Here is a 27,793-nt window from a genome sequence, read left to right on the forward strand (position 1 = left end):
CGCGGCCGTCAACTCGACCTCCTCGATAGACTCGCCGTAAACCTCCAGCGTTATGTCGTCTGCAAAGCCGACGATCACAACCCCTACAGGGAACTTGAGTTTTAACACTCCGTCATACATGACATTCCACAACACCGGGCCCAGGATAGAACCTTGCGGAACTCCTGCGGTAATTGGGACGCACTTCTGACCCTCCTCTGTGTCGTAAACAAGTACTCGATTCTGGAAATAATTTTCCAGAATCTTGTACAGCGACACCGGTACATGGATGCTCCTGAGCGCGAGCGCTATGGAGTCCCAACTGGCACTATTGAACGCATTCTTCACGTCGAGCGTGACGATTGCGCAGTAGCGTATTCCCCTTCTCTTGCGCTGGATTGCTACCTCCGCCGTCTTGATGACGGAAGAGATTGCGTCCAGCGTGGACCTGCCCTTCCGGAAGCCGAACTGGTTACTTGCCAGACCGTGTACACCCTCCGTGTACCTCACCAGTCTGTTGAGGATGATCCTCTCAAGCACCTTGCCCGCGGTGTCCAGCAGGCAGATTGGCCTATATGCCGATGGGTCCCCTGGCGGTTTGCCAGCCTTCGGCAATAAGACCAGTCTCTGCCGCTTCCATCTGTCCGGAAAGAGACAGTCATCCAGGCACCTCTGCATGACTGCCCTGAACAGCCCGGGGGCCGTTTTTATCGCCAGCCTGATCGCCAGGTTAGGGATACCATCCGGTCCCGGTGCCTTGCTCACCTTTAGGGATTTGGCGATCACGATGAGTTCCTCGTTCGTAACCCTTGCCTCCTCCCCTGCCTCGACACGGCTGTCGTCGCTCACGGATTGGATGCTCGGCAGGTTGGCCGACCATCTCTGGTCTATGTCTGAGATACTGGAACGTCGGACGTGAGACTCGACCGCCGGAGGCCAAGGACTTGGCTCGTGGCGTGGAAAGAGTCCCTCGATGATACGCTCCAGCATCGCTGGTGATCGCTCTGCAGGCGCCAGCGCGCCTTTAGTCTTGGCCATTACGATCCTGTAGGCGTCACCCCACGGATTTGTATTGGCACTCGCACATAGCCTATCGAAGCAGGCCCTCTTGCTGGCCTTTATCGCACTCTTTAGCATCGATCTTGCCGAACTGAATGCTGCGCGGCGCTCTGTCCTCTCTTCTTCGTTTCGCGCACGCTGCATCCTCCGTCTTGCACGGAGGCACGCACTGCGAAGGTCGGCTATCGCGTCCGTCCACCAGTAAACCGGTGGCTTTCCATTCCTAGGTTGGCGAGTCCTAGGCATGGTGGCGTCGCACGCCCGCGATAGCATAGCAACTAGTTGGTCAGCAGTCGGGCGAAGCCAACTGCCCCCCTCGCGCTCCCTTCTCATTGCCTCTTCGAATACCTCGGCATCAAAGTGCGATGTCTTCCACCCGCGAACGGTCGGAGTGTTGGCTCTACCCGTCGCTTGCCCCCTCTCGTTGTTGTCTACACTAAAACAGACCGCCTGGTGGTCGCTATTAGTGTAGCCATCGTCTACCCTCCAGTTCTTGATCAGTCCTGGGCTGGAGAACGTCACGTCGATGATCGACTCCGCACCATTTCTGCTAAATGTACTTTTGTTCCCAACGTTGGCCAGATCTAGGTTGAGCTTTGCAAAAGCCTCCAACAGGATCTGGCCCCTCTGGTTCGTGAAGCAACTTCCCCACTCAACAGCCCAAGCGTTGAAGTCGCCCGCCACCACCAACGGCGTTAGGCCCGTTAGCTCCATGGATAGGAGGTCGACCATCTGGATGAACCTTTCGGTAGACCAACGTGGCGGAGCATAGCAACTGCAGTAGAACACTCCGTTCACCTTAGCAACTACGTACCCTTCTTCTGAGGTTGAGACAACCTCCTGAACCGGGAACTTGCTCGTCGTACATATGGCCGCCAATCTGGACTTATCCGCAACCCAGTTACCGTTTCCGGGAGGGATGCGGTAGGGGTCCGATATGACGGCGATGTCCGACAACGACTCAGTGGCTGCTTGGTGTAGCAGCTGCTGAGCCGCGAAGCAATGGTTCAGGTTCAGTTGCGTCACCCTTACGCCCGTGGTTTCGCAGCCGGCTTACCGGCTGGGCACCTGGGGCCTCCCATAAAGTGTTTGGCGTCCCGTTTCCCGGAACATACCATGCACTTGGGAGACTCCCCACAGTCCTTTGCTTTATGGCCTGCACCTCCACATCGCCTGCACAGCTGGCTCCTATCGGGCCCCTTGCAGGTCCAGGACTTATGTCCGCCCTCGAAGCACCGGAAGCAAATGTCTGGTTGCTGTAGTATGCCCAGAGGACATACCGACCAGCCGACCTTCAACTTGCCCTCTTTCAGGGCCAGGTTAGCGTCCGCCGACGGTAGTCGGAAGGTAGCTACCTGGGTCCCCGCCGGACCTTTGCGGAGGCGGATTGACTCCTTAGCCACCTCCACCCCGCACTTCGCTTTAAGGGCTTGTGCAATGTCGCACCCCTCAGTGATTTCGTCCAGGTTTTTAAGCTGGAGAGTCACTTCTGAGGTGAGTGCCCGCACTTGCACCTCCTTCCCTAGGACCTTTTCGGCTACCGTTTTGTAGGTAGCCCCCTTGTTCTTGGCGTCCTTCCGGAGCTCAAGTATCATCTCGCCAGTGCGAGATCGGCGGATACTCCGCACATCCGCCCCCAGATCCTTGAGCTGGGTTTCCCCCCTCATCTTCTTCAAGACTTCTGAGTACTTCGACCCATCCGTCTTGAGTATGAGGGCATCACCCCTACTCCGCGCATCAGTAGGTGCCTGGGGTAGTGTAACTACCCCAGCATCTCTCCCCTAGTCTCATCCCCACACCCTAAGTTCTCTTCTCAGGTGTCTGTTTGCAGATTTCCCCGCCACCTTTAAAAAAAAGCGAACTATTGGATCATTGATTGGCTATGAATGAATTGGTTTCGTTTGATGCTATTGTAAAACAGTTGAAGACAAGTGATTAAGGGTTGCTGCTTTTGCCATATATTGTATTATTGCATGAAGGTTCATAGATATGAAGAATCCCGAAGTCTTTTGAGGAGGATATTTGCAAAGCTTTTAAATATAACGTCTAAATATAACTGGCTTTTACAATTTTATCTCTATCTGTCAACCTATGTCAACGCCTACCTAAGTTAACTTACATTTACTACAATATTGAAAATCCCATTAAACACAGACCTAGTGAAATTTAAAACAGTTTCACGGGATATGGAACAAGTTATACTGCCTATAATCGCATACCAGTCCCATATGGATTTTCATCGTTTTTGAGTTAAAAATCAGATTCTATCTATTTCTTGCTCTACTATCGATCAAGGAAACAAAAAAGTATGTTTTATTTGAAAAAGTCACAAAAAAATGTGAGGTCAAATTGTCCCATCTTAAGAATAATCGCATATCAGTCCCACCAATTGTTTTTCCTGAGTATGGCCATTTTTTTTTTTTCAACCCATATAATACATACTTGGTGGTGTTTTTCAAGCTTTTCACTGTTAAAAAATCATCAAATAATTAATAAATGCAAGGTCATTTTAAATAAATTCCACACAAAAGTTAATTTTAAGTAGACACTGAAACTGCAACTTTTTTGAAAGTTCGTTCCCGAAGGATACTGGTTTCGTCAACCAGAGGAATAATAGCCTTGAGCAAAGCTGCTTTCTGTAAGGGTAATTTCCTGTGGATTGTTAGAACTCAGAAGAAATCGTTTTTAGTTGCTCAGCTAAAGACAGTTGAGATGAAATTGGAAACTTCCCTTTATCAATACCACTTTTCCAATATGCTAAGGGCACGGGCTAATGCGGAGTAAGTTTATTAGCACGTATTGCGAAACACTGAAGACGTAAGAAAGGAAACTATTCAGTAGCATATCCAAGACTTCAACCTTATTTTTTGATTTTTAAACGACGACCTTAAGGTCGGGGTAAGTGATAGGTGGACGTCTCCGACATTCTCCATGCAGCATATTTAGAAGCTGTCTGCGGCCATAAACATCTGCCTATATTTAAAATACTTGAAAAAAATATGACTACTCCTACACCGAGCGGTTGAAAGTGAGACTGGTATGCAATTATTTTGCTACTCCATCGCCTAAATAATCGCATTTCAGTCTCTTCCTTATTTTTCATTGTAATTTTCATGAAGGGGGCAATTCTTTAATGTAGAAGGTATGATTGAGGTCTATTTCATTACATTATGACAAAAAAATTGGAATAACCCACCCCAAACAGGTGAAATACACAAAACTAGAAAATTATCTTCAAGCGCTGTTATCTCAACTCGATGATTTTCCAAATGGGACTGATATAGCACTAGCACTAGCATATGAAATGCCTGGTGGTGCCTGAGCAGGATTAATTGTTTTCAATTTGTTGTTTTCTAAATTTGAATTATTACCTACAGACACACTAGCTACAAGAAATGCTGGTGATGCCTGAACAGTATTGAAAGTCTTTTGATTACCCACGTTAAAATTAATGACAACAGGTTGTTTTGAATACCTACCTTTTCTTGAGGAAATAATTTTCGACCTAACAGGACTATCAAAGAAATTTGATTTGTGTTTACCCCCACAATTTACACATTTAAAATTATTAGTGGTCTCTTTCACAGGACAAATATCTTTTGTGTGGGAAGAGTCACCACAAATCATGCATTTTGTTGTCATATGGCAGTTACGAGTTCCATGACCATAAGCTTGACAATTACATTGTTTCGAGCTCATATTTCAAATACGTACTATTATAGTTTTCACATACACTCAAAAACCGTTTGATCGATTGATATGAAAGCTTGAGATGTTATTCCTAACAGCATTACCTAATATGGCTTTATATTCGCACCTAACGGCAGAGAGCTAGACTTGTACCTGTTAGGTAAAGGGAGGAATTTCAGGCAACATCAAGAAAATCTAGCAGCAGTGATTGAAATGAGACAAATATGACGCAATCGCAGTTTTATTGTGGACTGCAAAGGTGAATTCCGAGCAGAAAAGTCTTCGAAGAGAAGAAAATTTCTTCTCTTCGAAGAAATGTGTGCTCGAAATTCAGCCACTGGTCTGCACAACTTCTGATGTGTAACAGATTGCGCCTAAATCTGAATCCTCTCAAACCATTATGAAATGATGATTTCATGCATTGATTTCTGGGAGAAAACAGACATATGATCAGACTAACGGGTGACAACTATAAATTTGGATTTTTTTGAAGCTCTCTTACTCCACAACAAACACGCTCAGAGAGAAATGAGAGTATGTACCCATTTTGCCAGTATTTTTTGTTTTGTTTATGCATGCCCAAGTCTTTTCAAAATGGTGTCGAAACAAGGAGCATTTCGTAAGGGCATTGCACAGCTCGCTATGAACAGCACAACAATTCAGACAAAAAGTTCATGGTAAACCATAGTGAAAGCAAAAATCTTCCCGTTTCGACTGTGTTCCTGCATACCTCAACAACAATCCGCCAGGATGGTAGCAGAAGACCGACCAGAGTAGTGAACAGCAAAGGACTTTTTCCTTGTTGTCAAAATCATGGTTCAAGCCTAGTCAAAAAAATCTTCACATATTAAATTTGGTTCGTTCGCTTGATTAATTCTGGAGTCATACAAAAATTTGTGTTTGATTTGTAAAAAGCCCTCCTTTCCAGAAGAGAAGGGGTGTCGAATCGCCATTGAAAAACTTCGTACCCGCAAAAACCACTACATACCAAATTTGGTTCCATTTACTTGATTACTTTATGAGTTATGCAGAAATTTGTGTTTCATTTGTATGGGCTTAGCCGCGTAAAATAACGCGACCTTAGTGAACTTCTTGCTCTTGTGAGCCACGACACGCCAAATTTGGTTCAACTTGCTTCATTAAATCTCAAGTTATAGAGATATTTGTATTTCGTTTGCATGGGAGCCACCCTTCCGGAGCAGGAAACGGTGTCAAACTACAATAGAAATATTTTCCGCTTCTTAATAAATCACCGTGCCAAGTTTGATTTTGCTTCTCGATTTGCTTCTCGAGTTATGCATAAAATTGTGTTTCATTTGTATTAGGGTCTCACACTATCAGGAGAACCTTCCCCGGCACCAAAAACCAGAGACAAAACTGCATTTTTTATATGTATAGAAGATTTCAAGTTCCTTTGGTGCAAAAACAATTGGAGATCAACGAACTGCAAACAGTTGACTGGTAGAATCCAGAGATGCTTTCGAAAAGTCGTGTAAAGGCCGTACAACGCTATCGTTTCGGCATCATGAGAAAGCTTCGTCGGATAGCCGGTAACGGACCTATCTCAAATGGTCAATTTTTTTCGTTCGTAATGAATATTCCTTCATGAGAAATAAATTTGTTTTTCTTTAAGTTCGTTCACCTTTCTTGACAGCAGTAGAAAAAAATTCAAATTTCTGGTTGTTATCCGTTACATCAGCTCTTAGATTCGATTCATTCGTTGTGTTTGTCTCTCTAATCGTTAGGAGAAGAAAGGATAGCAACAGCCCAGTCAGAATTTCGTCAATCAATATGTGGAAGTGTCGGAATGTGTGGAAGGGTTTTTTCTCTCTGAATTCACACAAAATGAACAAAAGCCCGAACTACACAAGCTATGTAGAGTGCCTTTATATAACTAGAGTGGCACCGTGTCATCCAAAGTAACACTGGTAACACTGAACATCCTTTCTCATTTCCCCACACGTGTTTAATAGGTTGTTTGCTCAATTGGAATGACACTGACAGATAATTTTTATTCCAATTTTGACAGTTTCGCCACTCTATATATTTACAGGCACTCTAAAGCTATGATAGTGGTGTGCGTCACGAATGCCGCTTTTTATCTATTCGCTTGTGCGCACCCAATACAGTTAAACCTGCTTTTGTGCGACGTTTTTTGTGCCAAATTTATTTTGTGCGACTTTTTATATGCGTTTTTTTTATTTGTGCAGCTGTTTTTGTGCGAATTTTTTCTGTGCGATTAATGAAAAAGGACCATATCCGACAAGATTTTCAACCATTTTCTTTTACCGATCCTTGAAATGAATTTTAACGCATTACGTAAGTATTGCGTCAGCCAATTATTATTCGAGCTAGTTTTACGCAAGGAGAACTCACGTATTCCTACAAAGGATAGCTGTTGGAAAGATTAGTATGCTAAAAAAGGTTACGGTAATCAATCAGATGTTCAAAAATGTTCTCATAGGTATTTTCTTAATCAGAATCATCGAGTTTCGAGTTATTTTGAAATAAGAATTTTTTGATGCCCGCATAAAAAAAGATTTTTAATAATGTTGTTGCAACATTGTTTTATAGCTACACGTGAAATTTCAAATGATCTATTAAGCGATTTATTTTGTGCGGTCCCTATTCCTCTCACAAGAACAGGTTTGACTGTACACTCGTAAGTAACAATTCTGCCCAAGCGATGGAGAATGAATTGGCAGTAGTATGCGTACGAAAACGACAGTTTTTCTCAACAGGAACAGGCTACACGCAACTCGAACTCAACTCAGTCGTCAAAGTTCCATACATTTCAACGTTTGTGTTATGTTTCCCGCGAAAGTTTTTGTTCTCAGCGAGAAATGTAAGTTTTAATTAATTGAAACAGATCGACCAAAAGAAAACAAAACTGCCTGTTGCTGTTTTAAGAATATTGTTTTACACCGAAAAGCTTTGATGGAGCAAATTGTACAGGAGGTTAGGAATTAATATAATATAATATTCATTCCGTCCCGAACGCTCGACGAAAACGGACGCATTAAGTGATTGTCTCGCTGTAAAGTCGCTACTGTGTGAAGAAGAAAAGAAACATTGCTTACTCGGTCGTGTTTTAAAGAGTGCGAAGTGCGGTGTAAAGACAAACTGATAATCCGACGCCTAGGTTCGTATCCCACCGCCGACATAGGTGTCGATGGTTGTGAGGTGGCGTGATCCACTCACAACCAACCCAACTGGTCTAGATTAAATCCTAGCCGACACCGGGAGATTTTCTGAGGCGAAAAATCTCTGGGATCACGCCTTCCATCGCATGAGGAAGTAAAGCCGTTGGCGCCGGTCCGTTAATAAAACGGGTCGTGAGTTAGGGTCCTGGGTGTGGAGTCGCCTCCCTGGGCGTCGGTGATTGGCCACAACAGTGGCGGAACTAGACCGACGGAAAATAAGCGAGAAAAAAAAAATCCGAAGGTCATCCTGCTTTGTGCTATAGCTGTGTCGCTGCGAAGCTGCCCGTTCCAGCACCGAAAGACTCGGTGATTGTGCTATTGAAGACAACAAAAAAGAGGTACGTGATTCTTTGCCACTGTACTGTTGCGCTAGTTTGAGCGCAATGGATGTGGATCCCTTAGCCCCCGATCCCCCGTCTCCAAACCCACCCGACCCTGTCCCTCCTGTTCACCCCCCTCTGTCCCTGCTTTAGTCAATCCTCGTCCCAGGCTCTACCCAGACGGATCAACGGGTCCACTGGTTCTCTACATGAGGCCCAAACCAGGAGGAAAATCACTGAACACGTTACAAATCGCGAAAGATCTGACGTCACGATACAAGGCCGTGACCGAAATCGCAAAAGTCAGACCAAACAAGCTCCGTGTCGTGGTCAATGATCTGGATCAGGCCAACGATATAGCTCGCTCTGGGCTCTTTACACGCGAGTATCGCGTGTATGTACCTGCACGAGACGTGGAGATTGACGGTGTAATAACCGATTCGAGTCTGACTGTTGAGTGTATTCTGGGAAGCGGCGTCGGCTGCTTCAAAAAATCTACTACCGAGGCGAAAGTATTGGATGCTAAGCAATTACGGTCCATGTCGCTCGTCTCCGGTAAAAAAGTATACACTCCGTCAGACTCGTTTTGCGTTACGTTTGCCGGATCTGCGCTCCCTAGCCACGTTTCTATCAACCAGGTTCGTCTGCCTGTGCGTTTGTATGTGCCCCGTGTTATGAATTGCACCAATTGCAAGCAGTTAGGCCATACAGCTGCCTACTGCTGCAATAAGGCACGGTGTGGCAAATGTGGGGAGACTTATGCGGAAGATTCTTGCAGTGTAAACGCTGAAAAGTGTATTCACTGCGGGAAAAAATCTGCATGAGCTTTCCGCATGCCCGGTGTACATGCAACGCAGAGATAAAATTAAACGGTCTCCTAAGGAGCGCTCAAAGCGTTCTTACGCTGAGATTCTTAAGAAGACCGTGACCACTTCTACCATAACATCGAACCCCTTTGATCTGTTGACTTCAGATGAAACCGACTCTGACGAACCACTAGAGGGAACTTCTTTTGCCTGTCTTGGGGAGACTAGAAAGAGGAAAAATCTTTCCTCTCCTAAGCTTCCCAGGAAAGGACCTAAGGTTTCTCGAGATGGAATGAATATTACGAACAAATCTAAAAGTGCTGCGGAAAAGCCGAAGCAAACCTGGAACATCTAAAACCCCAGTTGTTCCTTTTGCACACCCAGATAATCAAATAAACTCTGGATTGGTGAATTTTTCTAACATCGTGGACTGGATTTTTGAAAACTTCAATATACCTGATCCAATTAAAAATTTCCTCACAGTACTTCTCCCAACAGTTAGATCATTTTTGAAGCAGTTGACTGCCCAATGGCCCCTCCTTGCAGCGATTGTATCCTTCGATGCCTAATTCATCTGCGTATATGAAGGATCCTTTCTCTGTCTTACAGTGGAATTGTAGAAGTATTTTACCAAAAATTGATTCGTTTAAAGTTTTGATAAATAAAAACAAATGCGATGCATTTTCCCTTTGTGAAACTTGGCTTACTTCAAATATTGATCTTAACTTCCATGATTTTAATATTATTCGCCTTGATCGAGACACCCCATATGGTGGAGTACTTTTAGGGATTAAAAAGTGCTATTCTTTCTATCGTATTAACCTCCCCTCGATTCCAGGCATCGAAGTTGTCGCATGTCAAATGACAATACATGGTAAAGAGCTTTGTATTGCCTCAATATATATTCCTCCCAGAGCACAGGTTGGGCAACGGCTGCTTTTTGATTTAATAGAACTTCTTCCCTCGCCACGTTTGATTTTGGGAGACTTCAACTCTCATGGTGTGGCTTGGGGTTCCCCTTACAATGATAACCGCTCCTCTTTGATCTATAACCTTTGCGATGACTTCGACATGACTATTTTGAACAACGGTGAAATGACACGTATCCCGAAACCTCCAGCGCGCCCAAGCGCTTTGGATCTCTCTTTATGTTCGACGTCGCTACGGTTGGATTGCACATGGAAGGTAATCCTCGATCCTCACGGTAGCGACCATTTGCCTATTCTTATTTCAATTACTAACGGTTCAACTCGCATGCGACTAATTGACATTCCGTATGACCTCACACGGAATGTTGATTGGAAGTTATACGAGGAAATGATTTCAAATACGGTCGATTCGATTCAACATCATCCACCGCTTGAAGAATACAACCTACTCGCGGGCTTGATTCTCGACGTCGCGTTGCAAGCCCAAACGAAGAAATACCCTGGCGTAACGATCAAAGAACCGCCTCCCACTCCGTGGTGGGACAAAGAGTGCTCCGATGCCTACACGCAAAGATCCGACGCGTATCTAACCTTCCGGGATACAGACGATGCCGACGACTTCAAACGTTATTCGGAGCTTGATACCAAGTTTAAAAGCTTGACTAAGGCAAAGAAACGCGGATATTGGCGTCGGTTCGTAAACGAGACGTCGAGGGAGACATCAATGAGCACTCTTTGGAACACAGCCCGAAGAATGCGGAATCGCGTAACGGTCAACGAAAGCGAGGAGTCTTCAAGTAGGTGGATATTTGATTTTGCCAGGAAAGTATGTCCGGACTCTGTTCCTGAGCAAAACATTGTTCGCGATACGTCTCCGGGCCACGACGCGATAGAATCACCTTTTACGATGGCAGAATTTTCAGTTGCCCTCCTGTCCTGTAACAATAACGCGCCTGGGTTAGATAGAATCAAATTCAGCTTGTTGAAGAATCTACCCGGCAATGCCAAGAGGCGCTTGTTGAACTTGTTCAATAAGTTCCTGGTGCAAAACATTGTACCGCAGGACTGGAGGCAAGTGAAGGTGATCGCCATCCAAAAACCAGGGAAACCAGCTTCTGATCACAACTCTTATAGGCCGATTGCAATGCTATCCTGTATCCGGAAATTGATGGAAAAAATGATACTCCGTCGCTCAGACCACTGGGTCGAATCAAATGGTCTGCTATCAGATCAGGCTTCCGCCGTGCCAAAGGGACGAATGATTGTCTTGCGTTGCTCTCAACAGATATTCAGCTGGCGTATGCTCGCAAAGAACAAATGGCGTCTGCGTTCTTGGACATTAAGGGGGCTTTTGATTCCGTTTCTATTGACATTCTTTCGGGTAAACTTCACCGACAAGGATTTTCTCCAATTTAAACAATTTTTTGCACAATTTGTTGTCCGAAAAGCACATGCATTTTACGCATGGTGATTTGGCAACTTTTCGAATTAGCTACATGGGTCTTCCCCAGGGCTCATGTTTAAGCCCCCTTCTTTACAATGTTTATGTAAATGACATCGACGAATGTCTGGCAAATTCATGCACGATAAGACAACTTGCCGACGACAGCGTGGTCTCTGTTTCAGGAGCCAAAGCTGCCGATTTGCAAGGACCATTGCAAGATACCTTGGACAATTTGTCTGCTTGGGCTCTACAGCTAGGTATCGAATTCTCTCCGGAGAAGACTGAGATAATAGTTTTATCTAGGAAGCATGAACCTGCTCAGCTCCAAGCACAATTAATGGGTAAAACGATCTCTCAGGTTTTGGGGCATAAGTATCTTGGTGTCTGGTTCGACTCTAAGGGCACCTGGGGTTGCCATGTTAGGTATCTGATGAAGAAAAGTCAGCAAAGAGTAAATTTTCTTCGTACAATAACCGGATCATGGTGGGGAACCCACCCAGGAGACCTTATAAGGCTTTACCAAACAACGACATTGTCTGTAATTGAGTACGGGTGTTTCTGCTTCCGCTCCGCAGCAAACACACATTTGATCGAACTGGAGCGAATACAATATCGTTGTTTGCGTATCGCCTTAGGTTGCATGCAATCGACCCATACGATGAGTTTGGAGGCCTTAGCCGGAGTTCTACCGTTGAAAAACCGCTTCTGGAGCCTGTCTTCTCGTATTCTTATCAAATGTGAGGTCTTGAACCGTCCTGTGATTGAAAATTTCGAAAGATTAATCGAACTTTATTCTCAAACCCGTTTTATGACATTGTATTTCAATCACATGTCCCATAATATTAACCCTTCTTAGAATATTCCAAATCGTGTCGACTTATCAAATACTTCTGATTCTACTGTGTTTTTCGATACATCCATGATAGAAGAAACTCGTGGAATCCCGGATCATTTACGCGTGCAGCAGATCCCCAAAAAATTTTCCAATAAATATCGAAACATCTACTGCAACAATATGTTCTACACTGACGAATCACTTCTCGATGGGTCCACTGGCTTCGGTGTCTTCAATAATAATTTAACCGTCTCCCATAAGCTCGATAATCCTGCTTCTGTTTACGTCGCAGAATTAGCTGCTATTCAGTACACCCTAGGGATTATCGAAAAAATGCCCACGGACCATTATTTCATCTTTACGGACAGTCTCAGTTCTATTGAGGCTCTTCGATCGATGAAAGATGTTAAGCACTCTCCGTATTTCCTGGGGAAAATACGGGAACATCTGAGTGCTTTATCCGAAAAATCGTTTCAGATTACCTTAGCGTGGGTCCCTTCTCACTGCTCGATACCGGGCAATGAGAAAGCGGACTCTTTGGCTAAGGTGGGCGCATCAAACGGTGAAATTTATGAAAGACCAATTGCTTTTAATGAATTTTTCGCATTTGTACGTCAGAATACGATCATCAGTTGGCAAAACTCTTGGACCAGAGAGGAACTGGGAAGGTGGTTACATTCCATTATACCCAAGGTATCGACGAATCCGTGGTTCAAAGGGTTGGATGTAGGTCGAGATTTCATTTGCGTGATGTCTCGGCTTATGTCCAATCACTATAGATTTGATGCGCATCTCCGTCGTATTGGGCTCGGGGAAAGTGGTATCTGTGCCTGTGGTGAAGGTTATCACGACATAGAGCACGTTGTTTGGTCATGCCCTGTACACCGTGACGCCAGGTCTAAATTAATAACTTCCCTCCGGGCCGAGGGTAGAGAACCAGCTGTCCCTGTTCGTGATGTCTTGGCGAGTCGCGACCTACCCTACATGTCCATTATATACATTTTCCTGAAATCCATCCATGCCCAAGTCTAGTCCCATTCCTTTCCACCCACATTCAACAAAACGGCAAGAACACGTCGTAGACCTCGATTTTGGAACCAGCAATTGAACCCCATACGAACTCGCCAGGAAAACCCGAGGCCTTTCTTTATATCTTGGCTCAGCGGCACACACCATATGGCAACTTGAACACCAGCGAACAACAACAACGAACCAAAACCAGCAACTAGACCCCGCACAATACCCTCAGAACCCGAGGATTACAAGCCTCTGTCCCAGCTCATGACATCGTGGCTTAGCAGAACAAATCCATACATGCTGCATATTCATTCGATGATCATCAGACGACCATTCTACTACAAAACACTGATTGAATGCTAGTTTTAAGATAGACTTAATTTCAGCTCGTAGTCGGCAGCGAGGATGAAAAATTTGCTTATAGATCTTAAGTCATCCGTTATAATTGGCGCCGTTAAACATTGAATTGTATTTGTGCCGTGTCAAATAAATGATTTGTGAAGAAAAAAAAATAATATAATATAATTAATATAAGGAATATATTACAAAAGTTCACATCAATTGACAACGTAATTCTGATTCCCTAACAAAAAAAAGGAATTAAATGGTTTGCGATTTTTGTTTTAGATTTTAGTTAGTTCCGCCGATTAAACGAGAAGTGTCAATAATTTTAATTCAGCAGTAATCCATCTCATTGGAGTTTAAGGTAGGTTATTTATTCGTATATTGATTCACGTCGAACTCGCAAAAGAAGATTCTGCTGCGTTTTTCATCTTGGCATCAATTTGGCGAGTTGGGTCGAAAGTTAGTATTACACCGAATTATTAAATCATTACCCAATTTTAGCGTCATCTTTTATTGCTCAGGATCGCACTCTTATCACCATAAGTGCTGTCAAACAGGAGCAAATGAACACAACCCGGTTAATGTTGATCGACAGTACATATCCGAATACAGAAAGAGACAGTAAAACATGGGTAGTAGATAATAATTTTTTTTTTATAAAAATATTTATTTTTGAACATTAGGACAACACGTTGACTGACCCATAATTGTAGAGGCTATAGCTATCTAGTATAATAAATAGGAAACGAACTGCTATTTGTGGATAAAAAATGGACGCTTTTGCTTATAGTCAAGCTAGTATGAAAAGCATACTGGAACATTTGAACAAGGAAATTTGAAATTGTAAAGAACTTTTGCTAAGGGGTCAAACATAAAAACATTTTCCCGTTTCTGGGAATGACAACCTCTCAAAAATGGAATAATGCTGGGGAACGAATTTGAAAGCACGTCTAATAAATTGGCATACGATTTACTAAGATGTGCTATACAAAAACCTTTTTGCAACACGAATTGATATACGTACAGTTGCAAATCTGCATTCAATGCAAAACAACCATTATCACCTCTCGCTGCCAATCAACTACGAGTAACACAAATATTGCTAGTTTCATTTTAATACATGAATATTGTGGCGTAAAATCATAAGGTGTCTGGAAAACTTCAACCAGAATACACTTTAATATCTCTGCGGGTTATATGAGTCAAAATTGAATATATATCCAACACGTTCATCATTTAATGTAAATTTCAATTATTTAACATTACGTTAGGATTTTATGCAAAAAGAGTGGATAGAAAGGCAGCCACGACGGAATTTGTTAAAGCGTTGAGCAACTTTAACGAGGGTACTACCGTAAGAAATAAGAGAAAAAAAAGACTAAAAATCCATTTGTTATGTCATTGCTTTTAACTTTATTGCAAGCATCTAGGTGAATAATCAACTATCACATTTTAAACTACGACTACAAGTAATATTTACAATAATATACTTAACTAGTATACAATACAACAATAAATCCAAAAATGTTATCGAAATTTATACATAAAACTTTGGATACGCTATTGGAATTAAACAACACAATATCTGATTCTAGAGTTAGGCTGCCGGAACAGAATAGTCCAACCGACTTTGATGGTAAGGGATCCATGTATAACGATAAGAGATGCGTCACTTTTTTACACTTGAGTTCAAAATCATGATTGTTTTTAGTAATATTCTGGACTTGATAAACATTATTATTCGCAAAAATAAAATTATCATTAGGATGATCAGAAATTGTACAGTTTTTTTCATTAGTGATAACGCTATAGTGATCTCCACGTTGTTTACAAACCTTTTTTTTACTGCTTGTTTCGAAATTCAAATGTTCTTCAAGACGGGTTTTGAACTGTTGAAGAGGATTTGGAGCTTTCTTTATATAATGCAACATAATTTGTGAATAATTTTCAAAGGGAAAGGCAGAGAAAGCATCTAAATTTCCATGTGATAAAGAATTGTCCGCCAAATGTGCTGAGCATATATGAAAATTATATCCGAAAAACTGTTCTCCATAATATAATTGAAATTTTTCTCCAAACAGTTTTAACAATGTCTTAGCAGTATTGTTTTGTGTAACATACCAAGTAGGATGACATAAAATTCGAATAGCTGAAGCGAGAAGTAAAAAATGTTCATAATATGGTTCTTTAACTACAGTATGGAATAGAAAAGGTCCCAAATAAAGAAGCATCAAGCGCAACTCGGTTGCCTTGTAAAATTCCAACTTTTCTAATGGCCTCGGAGACCCTTCAAATTCGCTACATATCTGTCGTTTCACACTATGAATTCTTCTGTCTATTTCCTGCTTAGCGGCCGTTGGCAACGAATAAGGTTTATTTGAGGTTTCAGTCCAAAACTTCAAAAGAGTTCTAAATATACCCAGCAAAACATTGTGCATATAATCTATAGGCACGGTTGTAACGCACCCTAGATTTATAGCTGCAAACGGCGGTAATCTATCCGGATGTAAATGGTGGCCGTCTGCTAGATTCAAAAACGATTCATCAGTTCTAGTTTCGGCGATGCTGCTTGTGAAAACTGTACGATTATTGATACTTCGTCCTTTTACCGTACACTTAGGACAACCATCAAGTGCGTTAGCTGCCTGTTGGAGAAGAAGATAAAACGAAACATAAGTTGCGTGATAGAATAAAATGTAGTCAAAATAAATACCTTAATATCCATAACAAATGCTTTTGTTTGTGCATTCATAATAAACGCAGACACACTGAAAGTTATCCGCTTGTTTTTAAAGTCGAAACCATCCCGTAGTAGAATCTCCAGTTCATAAACAAAATCATATAGAAATTCATGAAGGTCTTTCGGTTTCCCGCTTCCATGGTAAACCGCAACTGGTAGAACGTCGGAGTACGATGTAATCTTCACAAGAATCGGCCAGAATGTGCTATGCGAGCTTTTCGTTAACGGAATCCCGTCGATCCCAAACTGTAGCTTATAATGTTTTAAGGCCCCTCCTTCTGTGTCTTCTGGGTGGTGCTTCAAAATATATACCAGCATATTTTTTATTCCGAAATAGCAATATTCACCGTCACCCATTTTTTTTGTTGTTACGTCACGAAGTTTAGCAGTAACTCCAAGAGATTTAATATGCCGTGGTAATTGCGGAAAGTGGTGGTCTTTGAACCATCCAAGTAAATCATCAGTTGCCGTTTCCGAAATCTTGTACTTCTCATGCCATTTTAAAATTTGATGGCCCACATCGGCAACATCATCGATGTTACAAACTGGATCCACTTCTTCATCACTGTAGTCACGCACAACTCTATCACTTTCCAATTGCTCAAAAATTTCCTTCATATTGTCCAAACTTTCTTGATTGTCACAAGGCTGCTTGACGCTTCTACTGCCCAGGCATCTTCTTGCCGTTCTTGCATGTTCGCAGATGCTGTAGCAGCAGAGGTTAATGGAGATCTATCACGATATACTCCGTGCAATCGGTAAACTCGTTCCACTTCCCTGTGATCGCGACGATTTTCCGTTGATCTGGACATTTTGAAGAATGGCGTTTTACGTAGCTATGGTTTTAGTTCTGTTCGTCGTAATGTACAAAAATACAGTGATTTTTCTTTGTACGATTATAGCTTTTATGTAACCACATCAAGTAGGTACACAATAAGTGCAAACCACTGAATTGTGCACCTAATGGGTACTACGAGAAACGAGGTGTTTAGCAGAGAAAATGTATAGGTAATAGTTTGCAAGATACCTACCGATGCCGCAGTTATCGAGATTGTCCTATTTTTGACGTGGGAATGCGTCTTTGTTTTCTATACTGGGATGCATTCTGTAAAATTGGGAATGAAACTGGCAAATGTTTCTGGCAAACGATAATAACAGCATAACCACATGATGGATAACAATAACCAATATGTTGTTGGGTATTACTTCATTGTCAAGTGGTAAAAAATGATACAAAGTTCCAAGGAAAAACTTACGCAAACAATGAACCAATCACATGCAAGCATTCCCAGCACAGGCGACATGAATAGACGCAAGCGATATTCTCTGTATCAATATGAAAAACAAAATTAACAGAGTCTTCCCGTCCCAACGGGTCAATTTCTGCTTGCTTCCATGAACTTAGACTAATTTGATGTCCCGAAGGTAAAGGTTTTAGGTTTTAAAATACTGCTGCTGATGGTGGTTAAAAGTTTGTCTCATTCAACAAGAATTAAACATTTTTATAACGCTTATACCTTTTGACTCAAACTTCGAACACTTGGAATAAAAATCACATTTTTATAGCTAGAGTAATCAAAAGTATGATAACTGTATACCATTTCGTTCCTCGGAATGTGCTTTACCCAGTGATGTATGCCTCTTTACTGTAGAACCACTTCCAAAGAACCAGCAGGCGTTGAAAAAAGTGAAAAAGTTAGTGATTACATTGAAGTGTTCGGAGTTTGAATCAAAGCCGAGTTCTGAATTCTCGGTAATTTCATAAACAAAACATGTTTAAATCTAATATTAATAATATAAATAGCACTTAATTGCAACAAAAACAAAATAACCAACATTTTAAACTCTTATTATTGACGAGAAAATTCATTTTTCGTTGATTTTTTAGTGCAAGAAGTTACATCATGGCTCAAGTGTTCGAAATTTGATGCAGTACGTTAAGTTATTTTTATTTTATTTCATTTTCGATATTCATTAAATAATCGTAACCGTTATAATAGAACTATTTAATTTATAGAAGAGTTAAGAGTTAATTATTTAATTTATATAAGAACAAGAGCCGGTGAATGCTTGTGAATTTTTTATCCATTTACTAAGATTTTTTTCAAAATCCTTTTTGCACTTTTCAACATTGTTAAATGAAATTTTATTATGTTTTAAGGCGTCGTACACAAATCACGTAATTACGCATGAATGGGGGGAGGGGGGTTGAGTTTGCGTTACTTATTGTGACATATGGGTGAGGGGGGGGGGGGGTAGTTGAAACAGTTACGTTACTATGATTTTTCTTCGAAACCGCAAATTTTTGTAGGTCAAGCGTTACGTAATTTTAGGGGGGGAGTCATGTTGAACGTTACTTATCGTTACATAGGGGGTCTAAAATCCAGGTTTTCAGCGTTACGTAATTTGTGTACGACGCCTAACTTAACGAATAATATACCTATGTATATTAACTGTCTTCGTAATACAGTGAATGTAATTGTTGGCAAATGAAAAAAACTTGTCGAGCAAAATACAAAAATGAATCTTTTTTAACTTTAACTTTGTTGTATTTGTTGATTGTTAAAATTTTTTGCTGGCATTTTATGATAATTTTGTTTAACATATGTTATCCTATTAGGTCTCCTTATGTTTTCCTATTAGAGAAACAATGTAACGGCTTCGAAATTATTTCAGAGTAAGATTCATGTTATATATTTGATTTGATCATACATAGTTAAATAATACAAAACCACTCATTATGATAACTGCTGGATTTGGTTTTTGAAGAAATAGAGTGAATTCTGATTCAGACGCATTACGAGAAACTGTTTTTTTTTTCACAACATTTATTTGACACGGCACAATACAAATTAATGTTTTACGGAGCCAATTTGATCTAATGCCTTATGGTCTAAAATATCTTATAAGCTAAAGGCAAATTTTTTATCCGCGCTGCCGACTACGAGCTGGTACTAAATCTAATACTTTACCAGTGGTGGGCACCATTCCGCTAATCGCTAATTAGCGACGCTAATATTCAGTTAGCGGATTAGCGATTTCGCTAATTTTGAGCTAGTTAGCGAAACTGTTAGCGTCGCTAAAATTTTGGCCTTCGAAACGCTAATCGCTAATTCGCTAATTTTTGTAGAGAAGCGACGATATAACTATTTAGAAAAACTGTGAATTGCTGATGGCGTACGTAAAATGCTTCGAAAGATGAACATACTTTACTGCGAAAGTGACTTTTGAAACGAATATTTCGTTCAAACAACGTTCAATTGTCTTAATTGTCTAGAGTTCCTTTCTTTACGACACAAGTGCAAGTCAGTCTTTTTACCCTAGCATGGAGTTCCAGTCATCGTACAAGCCACAGGAGCATTTTTTAGAGCAAGCTCAAGGTCTAGCTAGAATTTTCGGCAACCAAGAACTTTTGTATTTCGGCTTGAAATTATGACAACTTTGGTTTGACCTTTTCGATTCAGATAATAATTGATTTTTTATGAAAATATACCAAGGCATTTATTTTTTATGCAAGCTGAATAACTTTTGTTTCTCCTTGTTTTTCAAAATCAAGTATGAACACTGTATTGTGAACCTCTTATTGTAAATAGCTCTTAAAAGTATTTCTTTTCGTTTGTTTTACCATAAAAGATCAAAGTGGTCCAAATCTTACAAAACACGAGCAATAAATATAGCGATATGACTATTTACATATTAATAAGTTAGCGATTAGCGATTAGCGGAAATTCCGCTAATGTGGGTTCAGCGGTTAGCGTTTAGCGATTATCGAGCTAAACTTTCCGGTTAGCGACTCAGCGATTAGCGTCGCTAAATTCTCGGTTAGCGGTGCCCACCACTGTACTTTACATTGTTTCAATAATCCCTAAGGTATTCTAAATTGCAGCCAATTCTGTGACGTAAACAAAAGCAGGATTATCGAGCTTGTAGGAGGCGGTAGAATTATTGTTGAAGATACCAAAGCCAGTGGACCCGTTGAGAAGTGATTCATCAGTATAAAACGCATTGTCGCAGTTGATGTTTTTAAATTTGTTATAAAATATTTTAGAGATCTGCTGCACGCGTAAAAGATCCGGGATTCCACGAGAACGTCCGCCAAAACTTCCAAACTCATCGTATGGGTCGAATGCATGCAACCTAAGGCAATACGCAAACAACGATACTGCAATCGTTCCAGCTTGATTAAATGGGTGTTTGCAGCGGAGCGGAAGCAGAAACACCCGTACTCAAGCACCGACAATATCGTTGTTTGGTAAAGCCTTATAAGGTCTCCTGGGTGGGCGCCCCACCATGATCCAGTAATTGTCCGGAGAAAATTTACTCGCTGTTGACATTTTTTCATCAAATACCGAACGTGACATCCCCAGCTGCCTCTCGAATCGAACCAGACACCAAGATATTTAGATAGCAAAACCTGAGAAATCGTTTCACCCATTAACTGTAAGTGAGCTGAGCAGGCTCGCGCTTCCTAGAAAAAACTACTATCTCAGTCTTGTCCGGAGAGAATTCGATACCTAGCTGTAAAGCCCAAGCAGACAAATTGTCCAAGGTATCTTGCAATGGTCCTTGCAAATCGGCAGCTTTGGCTCCTGTAACAGAAACCACGCTGTCGTCTGCAAGTTGTCTTATCGTGCATGAATTTGCCAGACATGCGTCAATGTCATTCACATAAAAATTGTAAAGAAGGCCTGGGGAAGACCCATGTAGCTAATACGAAAAGTTGCCGATTCGTCATGCGCAAAATGCATATGCTTTTCGGATAACAAATTATGCAAAAAATTGTTTAAAATCGGTGAAAATCCTTGTCGGTGAAGTTTGCCCGAAAGAATGTCAATAGAAACGGAATCAAAAGCCCCCTTAATGTCCAAGAACGCAGACGCCATTTGTTCTTTGCGAGCATACGCCAACTGAATATCTGTTGAAAGCAACGCAAAACAATCATTCGTTTCTTTAGCACGGCGGAAGCCAAATTGAGTATCTAATAGTAGACCATTTGATTCGACCCAATGGTCTGAACGACGAAGTATCATTTTTTCCATCAATTTCCGGATACAGGATAGCATTGCAATCGGCCTATAAGAGTTATGATCAGGAGCTGGTTTTCCCGGTTTTTGGATGGCGATCACCTTCACTTGCCTCCAATCCTGCGGTACAATGTTTTGCTCCAGGAACTTATTGAACAAGTTCAACAAGAACCTCTTCGCAGTGCCGGGTAGATTCTTCAACAAGTTTAATTTGATTCTATCTAACCCAGGTGGGTTATTGTTACAGGACAGGAGGGCAACTGAAAATTCTGCCATCGTAGAGGTGATTCTATCGCGTCGTGGCCCGGAGACGTATCGCGAGTCGTAAAGTTTTGCACAGGAATAGAGTCCGGACATACTTTCCTGGCAAAATCAAATATCCACCGACTTGAAGACTCCTCGCTTTCGTTGACCGTTATACGATTTCGCATTCTTCGGGCTGTGTTTCAAAGAGTGCTCATCGATGTCTCCCTCGACGTTTCGTTTACGAACTGACGCCAATAATCACGTTTCTTTGCTCGGACCAAGCTTTTAAACTTGGCCTCAAGCTCCAAATACCGCTTAAAGTCTTCGGGTATACCTTTCACTCAAAAGAAGGCCTTAAATGCGTCGGATTTTTCCGTGTAGACATCGGAGCACTCTTGTCCCACCACGGAGTGGGAGGTCGTTCTTTGATCGTCACGCAGGGATATTTCTTCGTTTGGGCTTGCAACGCGGCGTCGAGAATCAAGCGCGCGAGGAGGTTGTATTCTTCGAGTGGTGGGTGATATTGAATCGACTCGACAGCTTCTGAAATCATTTCCTCGTATAACTTCCAATCGATATTCCGTGTGAGATCATATTGAATATCAACTGATCGCGTGCGAGTTGAACCATTATCAATTGAAATCTGAATAGGCAAATGATCGCTACCGTGGGGAACAAGGACTACCTTCCATATGCAATCCAACCGTAGCGATGTTGAACATAAAGATAAATGTCCCCGTTGTTTAATATTGTCATATCGAAGTCGTCGCAGAGGTTATAGATCAAAGAGGAACGGTTATCATTAGAAGGGGAACCCCAAGCCACGCCGTGAAAGTTAAAATCTCCCAAAATCAAACGTGGCGAGGGAAGAAACTCTATTAAATCAAAGAGCAGCCGTTGCCCAACCTGTGCTCTGGGAGGAATATATATTGAGACAATACAAAGCTCTTTACCTTGTATTGTCATTTGACATGCGACAGCTTCGACGCCTGGGGCCGTGGGGAGGTTAATACGATAGAAAGAATAGCACTTCTTAATCCCTAGAAGTACTCCTCCGTAAGGGGTGTCTCGGTCGAGGCGAAACATATTAAAACCATGGAAGCTAAGATCTACATTTGAAAAGAGCCAAGTTTCACAGAGGGAAAATGCATCGTATTAATGCTTATTAATCAAAACTTTAAATGAATCAATTTTGGGGATAATACTTCTACAATTCCACTGTAAAATAGAGATAGAATCCTTCATCTCAGCCGATGAATTAGCCATCGAAGGATACGATCGCTGCAAGGAGGGGCCATTTAGCAGTCAACTGCTTCAAAAACGTTTTAACTGTTGGTAGAAATGCCAGCAGAAGACTTTTAAGAGGATCAGTTATGTTAAAATTTTCGAAAATCCAGTCCACAATATCTGAAAACTTCAGCAGTCCAGATTCTGGCTGAATCTTGGACGAAAAAGAAGGAACAGTTGGGTTTTTTGATGTTCCTGGAAGTTCCGGAAACTCCTTACTTGAATTCAATTTTGCCAATCCCGGAGGAGTTTGCTTCGGATTTTCTACAGCACTTTTTTGTTTCTTAGTATCAGTCACTTCAGATGGAGACCTTCTCTGTCCTTTCCTAGGAAGTCTAGGGGAAGAAAGGTTTTTCCTCTTCCTAGACTTTCCAGGTTCAACAAAAGAAGGTTCCCCAACTAAATAGTCATAATCAGACTCATCGGATGACAAGACCTCAAAAAGATTCGGGGAAACCAGTTTGGTGGCAGCGGCTTCTTTGAGCATTTCTGCGAAAGTACGCTTAGAGCGCTCTTTCAGAGACCGCTTGATCTTTTCTTGGCGCTGTCTGTACGCGGGACATGCAGACAGCTCATGCGGAGTCTGCCCACAATAAAGGCACTTTTCAACACCCTTATTACAGGTGTCATCCGCTTGTTGCTCTCCGCACTTGCCACAACGTGCTTTATTGCCACAGTGGGAGGCCGTATGGCGCAACTGTTTGCACTTGAGGCAATTCATTACCCGCGGTACAAACAAGCGCACGGGTAGACGCACCTTATCCACGAGCACATAGCTCGGCAGAACAGACCCGGCGAAAGTCACGCGAAAAGAGTCTGATGGGGTGTAAGTTTTTACACCCTTGTCGAGCGATACTGAATGTAATTGCTTACATTCAAGAATCTTGGCAGGTTCAAGGCTATAATCCTTGAAAAGGCCTTTTCCAGCCTTCAACAGGTCCTCGACAGTCAGACTCGATTCGCTGACCACACCGTCAATCTCAACTACGCGAGCTGGAATGTACACGTGGTACTCCCGCGTGAAGAGCTCACAAGCAGCAATCTCGTTTGCTTGCTTGAGGTCGGACACCAAAACACGCAGTTTATTCGGGCGTACTTTGGTTATTTCAGTCACGGCTGTAAACCGTGCCAGATCTCTACAGATTTGCATTGTGTTCAATGCTTTCACTTTCGGCCGGAAAAATACAGCCCCAATACCAGCTTTGCCCTCCGGATACTGCTTAAGCCGATGGGTAGCTTCCTGTGGGGCTCCATTTTAAACCCTTGGAACTTTGTATCCGGGAGGGCTAGGCGGTAGAACGAGCGGGTTTTCATCCCCGCGTTCGTCGTCCATGTTGGACGCGTAAGCCACACACGCAAAATGCCAATCAACAAATAATATTGTAGAAAAAAACCAAAAAAAAAAACTACTTAGCTTCTGCAGCCGCTCTCCACCGCAATCATCGCACGGGCGATGCCAATCTCCAGTCCTTCACACAAGAGTCCGGTAGCAAAAGCTGCAGCCGTTCCAGCCACACAGCAGCACCAATACAGCCGAACAGCAGTACGCCGAGTACTGGATCTCTCGCAGTAGCGACACAACGCACAGTCTGTGGCGTACGGTGGCAAAAGGCGATGATGCGTTCTTTTGTCTTCAAAAGACGACGGCAACGAGCAGCAGCACACGCAATACAATGCACGGTGACCTTGAAGGCGAATTACTGGTCGGCACTATCGAGATCGAAATAAAATTGCGACCGAACACGACGAGAGCACAACTCGGAATGATTTTTAAAGTGTTGTTAAATGGTGAAGAAAATAGAGCCGTCGAGACAAACAGAAGAGAGCTAGAGGAGGATGAATAAACTGTGGATCCTTCAAGCTCGAACGAGATCAGCGAAGCTTGTAAAGAGCTAAAAGACCACAAAGCAGCTGGAAAAGATAGCTTCTCAGTCGAACTTTTCATAGCCAAAAGTAAGCAGCTGTTACGTGCAATCCATCGGTTCATCCTAAAAGTTTGGGCCGAACACAAACTACCAGTGGGCTGTTTGGACGGAGTCATTTGCCCAGTCTATAAAAAGGACTGCCGACTAGATTGCAGTACGGCATATCACTCCTCAATTCTGCTTTCAGATTCTTTTCCACATTATGTATCGTAGACTGAGGCCGTTGCTGGAAGCCTTTGTCAAAGAGTACCTGTGTGGTTTCCGGGAAGCGCGATCTACATCGGACTAAATGTTCATTTTGCTTCAAATCCTTGACAAGTTCAGAGAAGCAAACTTGCAGACTCATCATCTGCTTATAAACTACAAGGCCACGCACGATCCAGTTAAGTGCAACAAGCTATGGCAGATTATGACGGTTTCTCAACTAAACTGATTGAGCTGATTCGTGCCACTCTGGACGATTTAATATTTTTTTATTTATTTATTTAGATTTAGAATTGGATTAATCATCAACTCTAGCAAAAGAAAGCACATGGCAGAGAGCCCGACAGAGGTCAGTGACAGCGTGATAGACCCAATACTCGATGAATGTGCAGTATAGATGAGGACGCCAATTAGCGGGTGTCAGGGGCGATTAGGGAAAATTAGCCCAAGATCGAACGACATGGAGACGTGTTTTGGATTCGGCAACGCGATTTTCAACGACCATTCGCCATAAAAAGGAAATAAAGTAAGAATCACTCAGCAAATGGTTATCATGAATGTAAATGTATAATACATGATTATTGTTCGGAATATTTTTTTTTCCTTATGTTTCCGTTTAACAGAACACTGCCATTAAATATGAGGGTCTAAACTGTCTTTTTCCAAAAACGTTTTCTATAATTTGGCAAGTTTGATTCGAATAATAATATTCTCAAACTATCTACAAGATGCGCATAAATGAATTCTAAGTATAAACGGGTATATTAATATATCATATCAGTGTAAGTAGAAGAAAAATTCATTTAATTACTAAGCGACACTAACATTGGTTGCTGAATTTCAAGGTTAACCCTCTAGTGCCCAAGTTAATTTCTAGACGGGCTTCGGTAAAATCATTATGAATCATTATAAACACTTTTTAAGTATTTATTGAGCTTTTTAGAGGTTCGACTGAAGCCCGCCAAATGGCGGCATTGGGCACTAGAGGGTGTAGAGGTGCGAACAATGCAATACATCACAAACTAATTGAGATTCACTGTTTTTGGTGTATTTTTCTATAATAACCGTCAAAAGAACACCGCGGCATGCAGATAAATGTCGTCTTAAATCCCAATTTACTATATAGATTTATTCATTGAATTATGCACCATATTTCTCATAGGACAAGGAATGCTTTATCAATTAGGTAATAAAAAATCCAGTTCCATACGTTGAGAACTTTAGAAATAAAGGAGATATCAAAAATGAAAAAAACGTCAAAATAAAGAAAAATTTCAAAAATGTCATAAACATAGATATCACAAAAAAGTCAGAAATATCGAAAATGCCAAACATCTCGTTAAAACCAATCAGCTTAATGATTGAGTTAACATAGTAATTGAATTATTGGTATTATCACGGATTACAGGCTAAGAAACCTCACAAATTTGCCACACTTACTACCCATGTGAATAATGAATGACCAATACACAGAAAAGACAGAACAACTTTTGCTTCATTTACCTACAAAAACAAGTTTAAGATCAACAATCATGTAGTCGAAAAAGAAATAAGACAATTACAGTAATCACGTCCCTAAATATTTTAAAGTAACGGAGCTCAGAAAGGGGTTAACTTATTTTTGTTCATTCTGATACCTAAAAGAAAGTCGAACACACCCACAAGGTCGTATAGATACACAGTCACAAACAGTTGAAATTGATACAGTATAAAAACTGATGTCCAACCGTTCCGAAACCATTCTCGACTCAGGAGTGGAAAGATCAAAACAGCGCAGCAATGGCTTTCAAAGTAAATTTATTCTTAAGCTGACAGGTTACGAATTGCTAACAAAGTTAACATTTTTTATTCTATTCTTCTTTTATTCTTCTTCTCGCTACCGTGTTGGCTACTGTCAGCGCAGGAGTGATCTCAGAGCACGGATATGCCACATCCCATCAGAGCATTCAGCATCATGCTCCAGTCCACCAACATTCAACCCCGATTCACGCAGTTCACGCCGCTCCAGTGCACCACGTAGCTGCCATTCACGCTGCTCCAGTCCATCATGCCATTGTGAAGGAAGTCGAGCATCATGCCCCCGCCAATTATGAATTTTCTTACTCTGTTCATGATGAATACACCGGAGACATCAAGAGCCAACAGGAAACCCGCCACGGAGACGAAGTGCACGGACAATACAGTTTGTTGGATTCCGATGGCCATCATCGTATTGTTGAAAACCATGCCGATCATCATTCCGGATTCAACGCCGTAGTCCGTCGCGAACCGTCTCACGTTAAAATTGCCCAACCAGTGCACAAAGTTATCGCTCAGCCAGTGCACAAAATTATTGCCCAGCCAGTTCATGTTATCCATGCTCCGGTGTCCCATGCAACAATCTCCCATCATGCTGCACCAGTTGCACATGTTGCACTCCATGCTGCTCCAATCGTCCACAGTACCCACCACGCTGCCCCAGTGTCGCATGCCATCTCGCATGTTGCCCCAATCGCCTACCACAACTCGGCTCCCAGCCATTACAGCCATCATTTCTAAATAGTAAACAGTAGCACAAATGTCATGTTCGTCATCGAAGAACCTTTGTATGTAATGTAGATTAATTTTAAAAACAATTATTGCAAAGTACAAACAATAAAAAATGTAAAACTGAGGAATCTGTTCAACTTTCTTCCACCAGATACTTCCGAAATTGTCAGCAAAACAATTTAAGTGCTTTTTGAATTATCTCATACCATAG

General features: G+C 41.9%; 2 protein-coding genes across 2 annotated transcripts; one reads left to right on the forward strand and one right to left on the reverse strand.

The window, feature by feature from the left end:
• Window positions 1-15,117: 15,117 nt before the first annotated feature.
• LOC129728495 (uncharacterized) lies at window positions 15,118-16,065 on the reverse strand. The gene has a single exon (XM_055686942.1). The coding sequence runs from the start codon at window positions 16,063-16,065 to the stop codon at window positions 15,118-15,120; it is 948 nt and encodes a 315-aa protein (XP_055542917.1).
• Window positions 16,066-16,775: 710 nt separating this feature from the next.
• On the forward strand, window positions 16,776-27,710 carry LOC129728496 (cuticle protein 8-like). The gene is made up of 3 exons (XM_055686943.1): window positions 16,776-16,783; window positions 26,806-26,844; window positions 26,952-27,710. Exons 1-3 carry the CDS (start codon window positions 16,776-16,778, stop codon window positions 27,589-27,591), a joined length of 687 nt encoding a protein of 228 aa, XP_055542918.1. The 3' UTR covers window positions 27,592-27,710.
• Window positions 27,711-27,793: the final 83 nt, after the last annotated feature.

The sequence above is a fragment of the Wyeomyia smithii genome, chromosome 3, assembly GCF_029784165.1.
Source record: "Wyeomyia smithii strain HCP4-BCI-WySm-NY-G18 chromosome 3, ASM2978416v1, whole genome shotgun sequence".
NCBI lineage: Eukaryota > Metazoa > Arthropoda > Insecta > Diptera > Culicidae > Wyeomyia > Wyeomyia smithii.

Coding starts and splice junctions, on each gene's coding strand:
- LOC129728495 (XM_055686942.1), bottom strand. CDS start 16,065: ATGCACAATGTTTTGCTGGGTATATTTAGAACTCTTTTGAAGTTTTGG.
- LOC129728496 (XM_055686943.1), top strand. Junction 26,845..26,951: donor GCGCAGCAATGGCTTTCAAA/GTAAATTTATTC, acceptor GGCTACTGTCAG/CGCAGGAGTGATCTCAGAGC.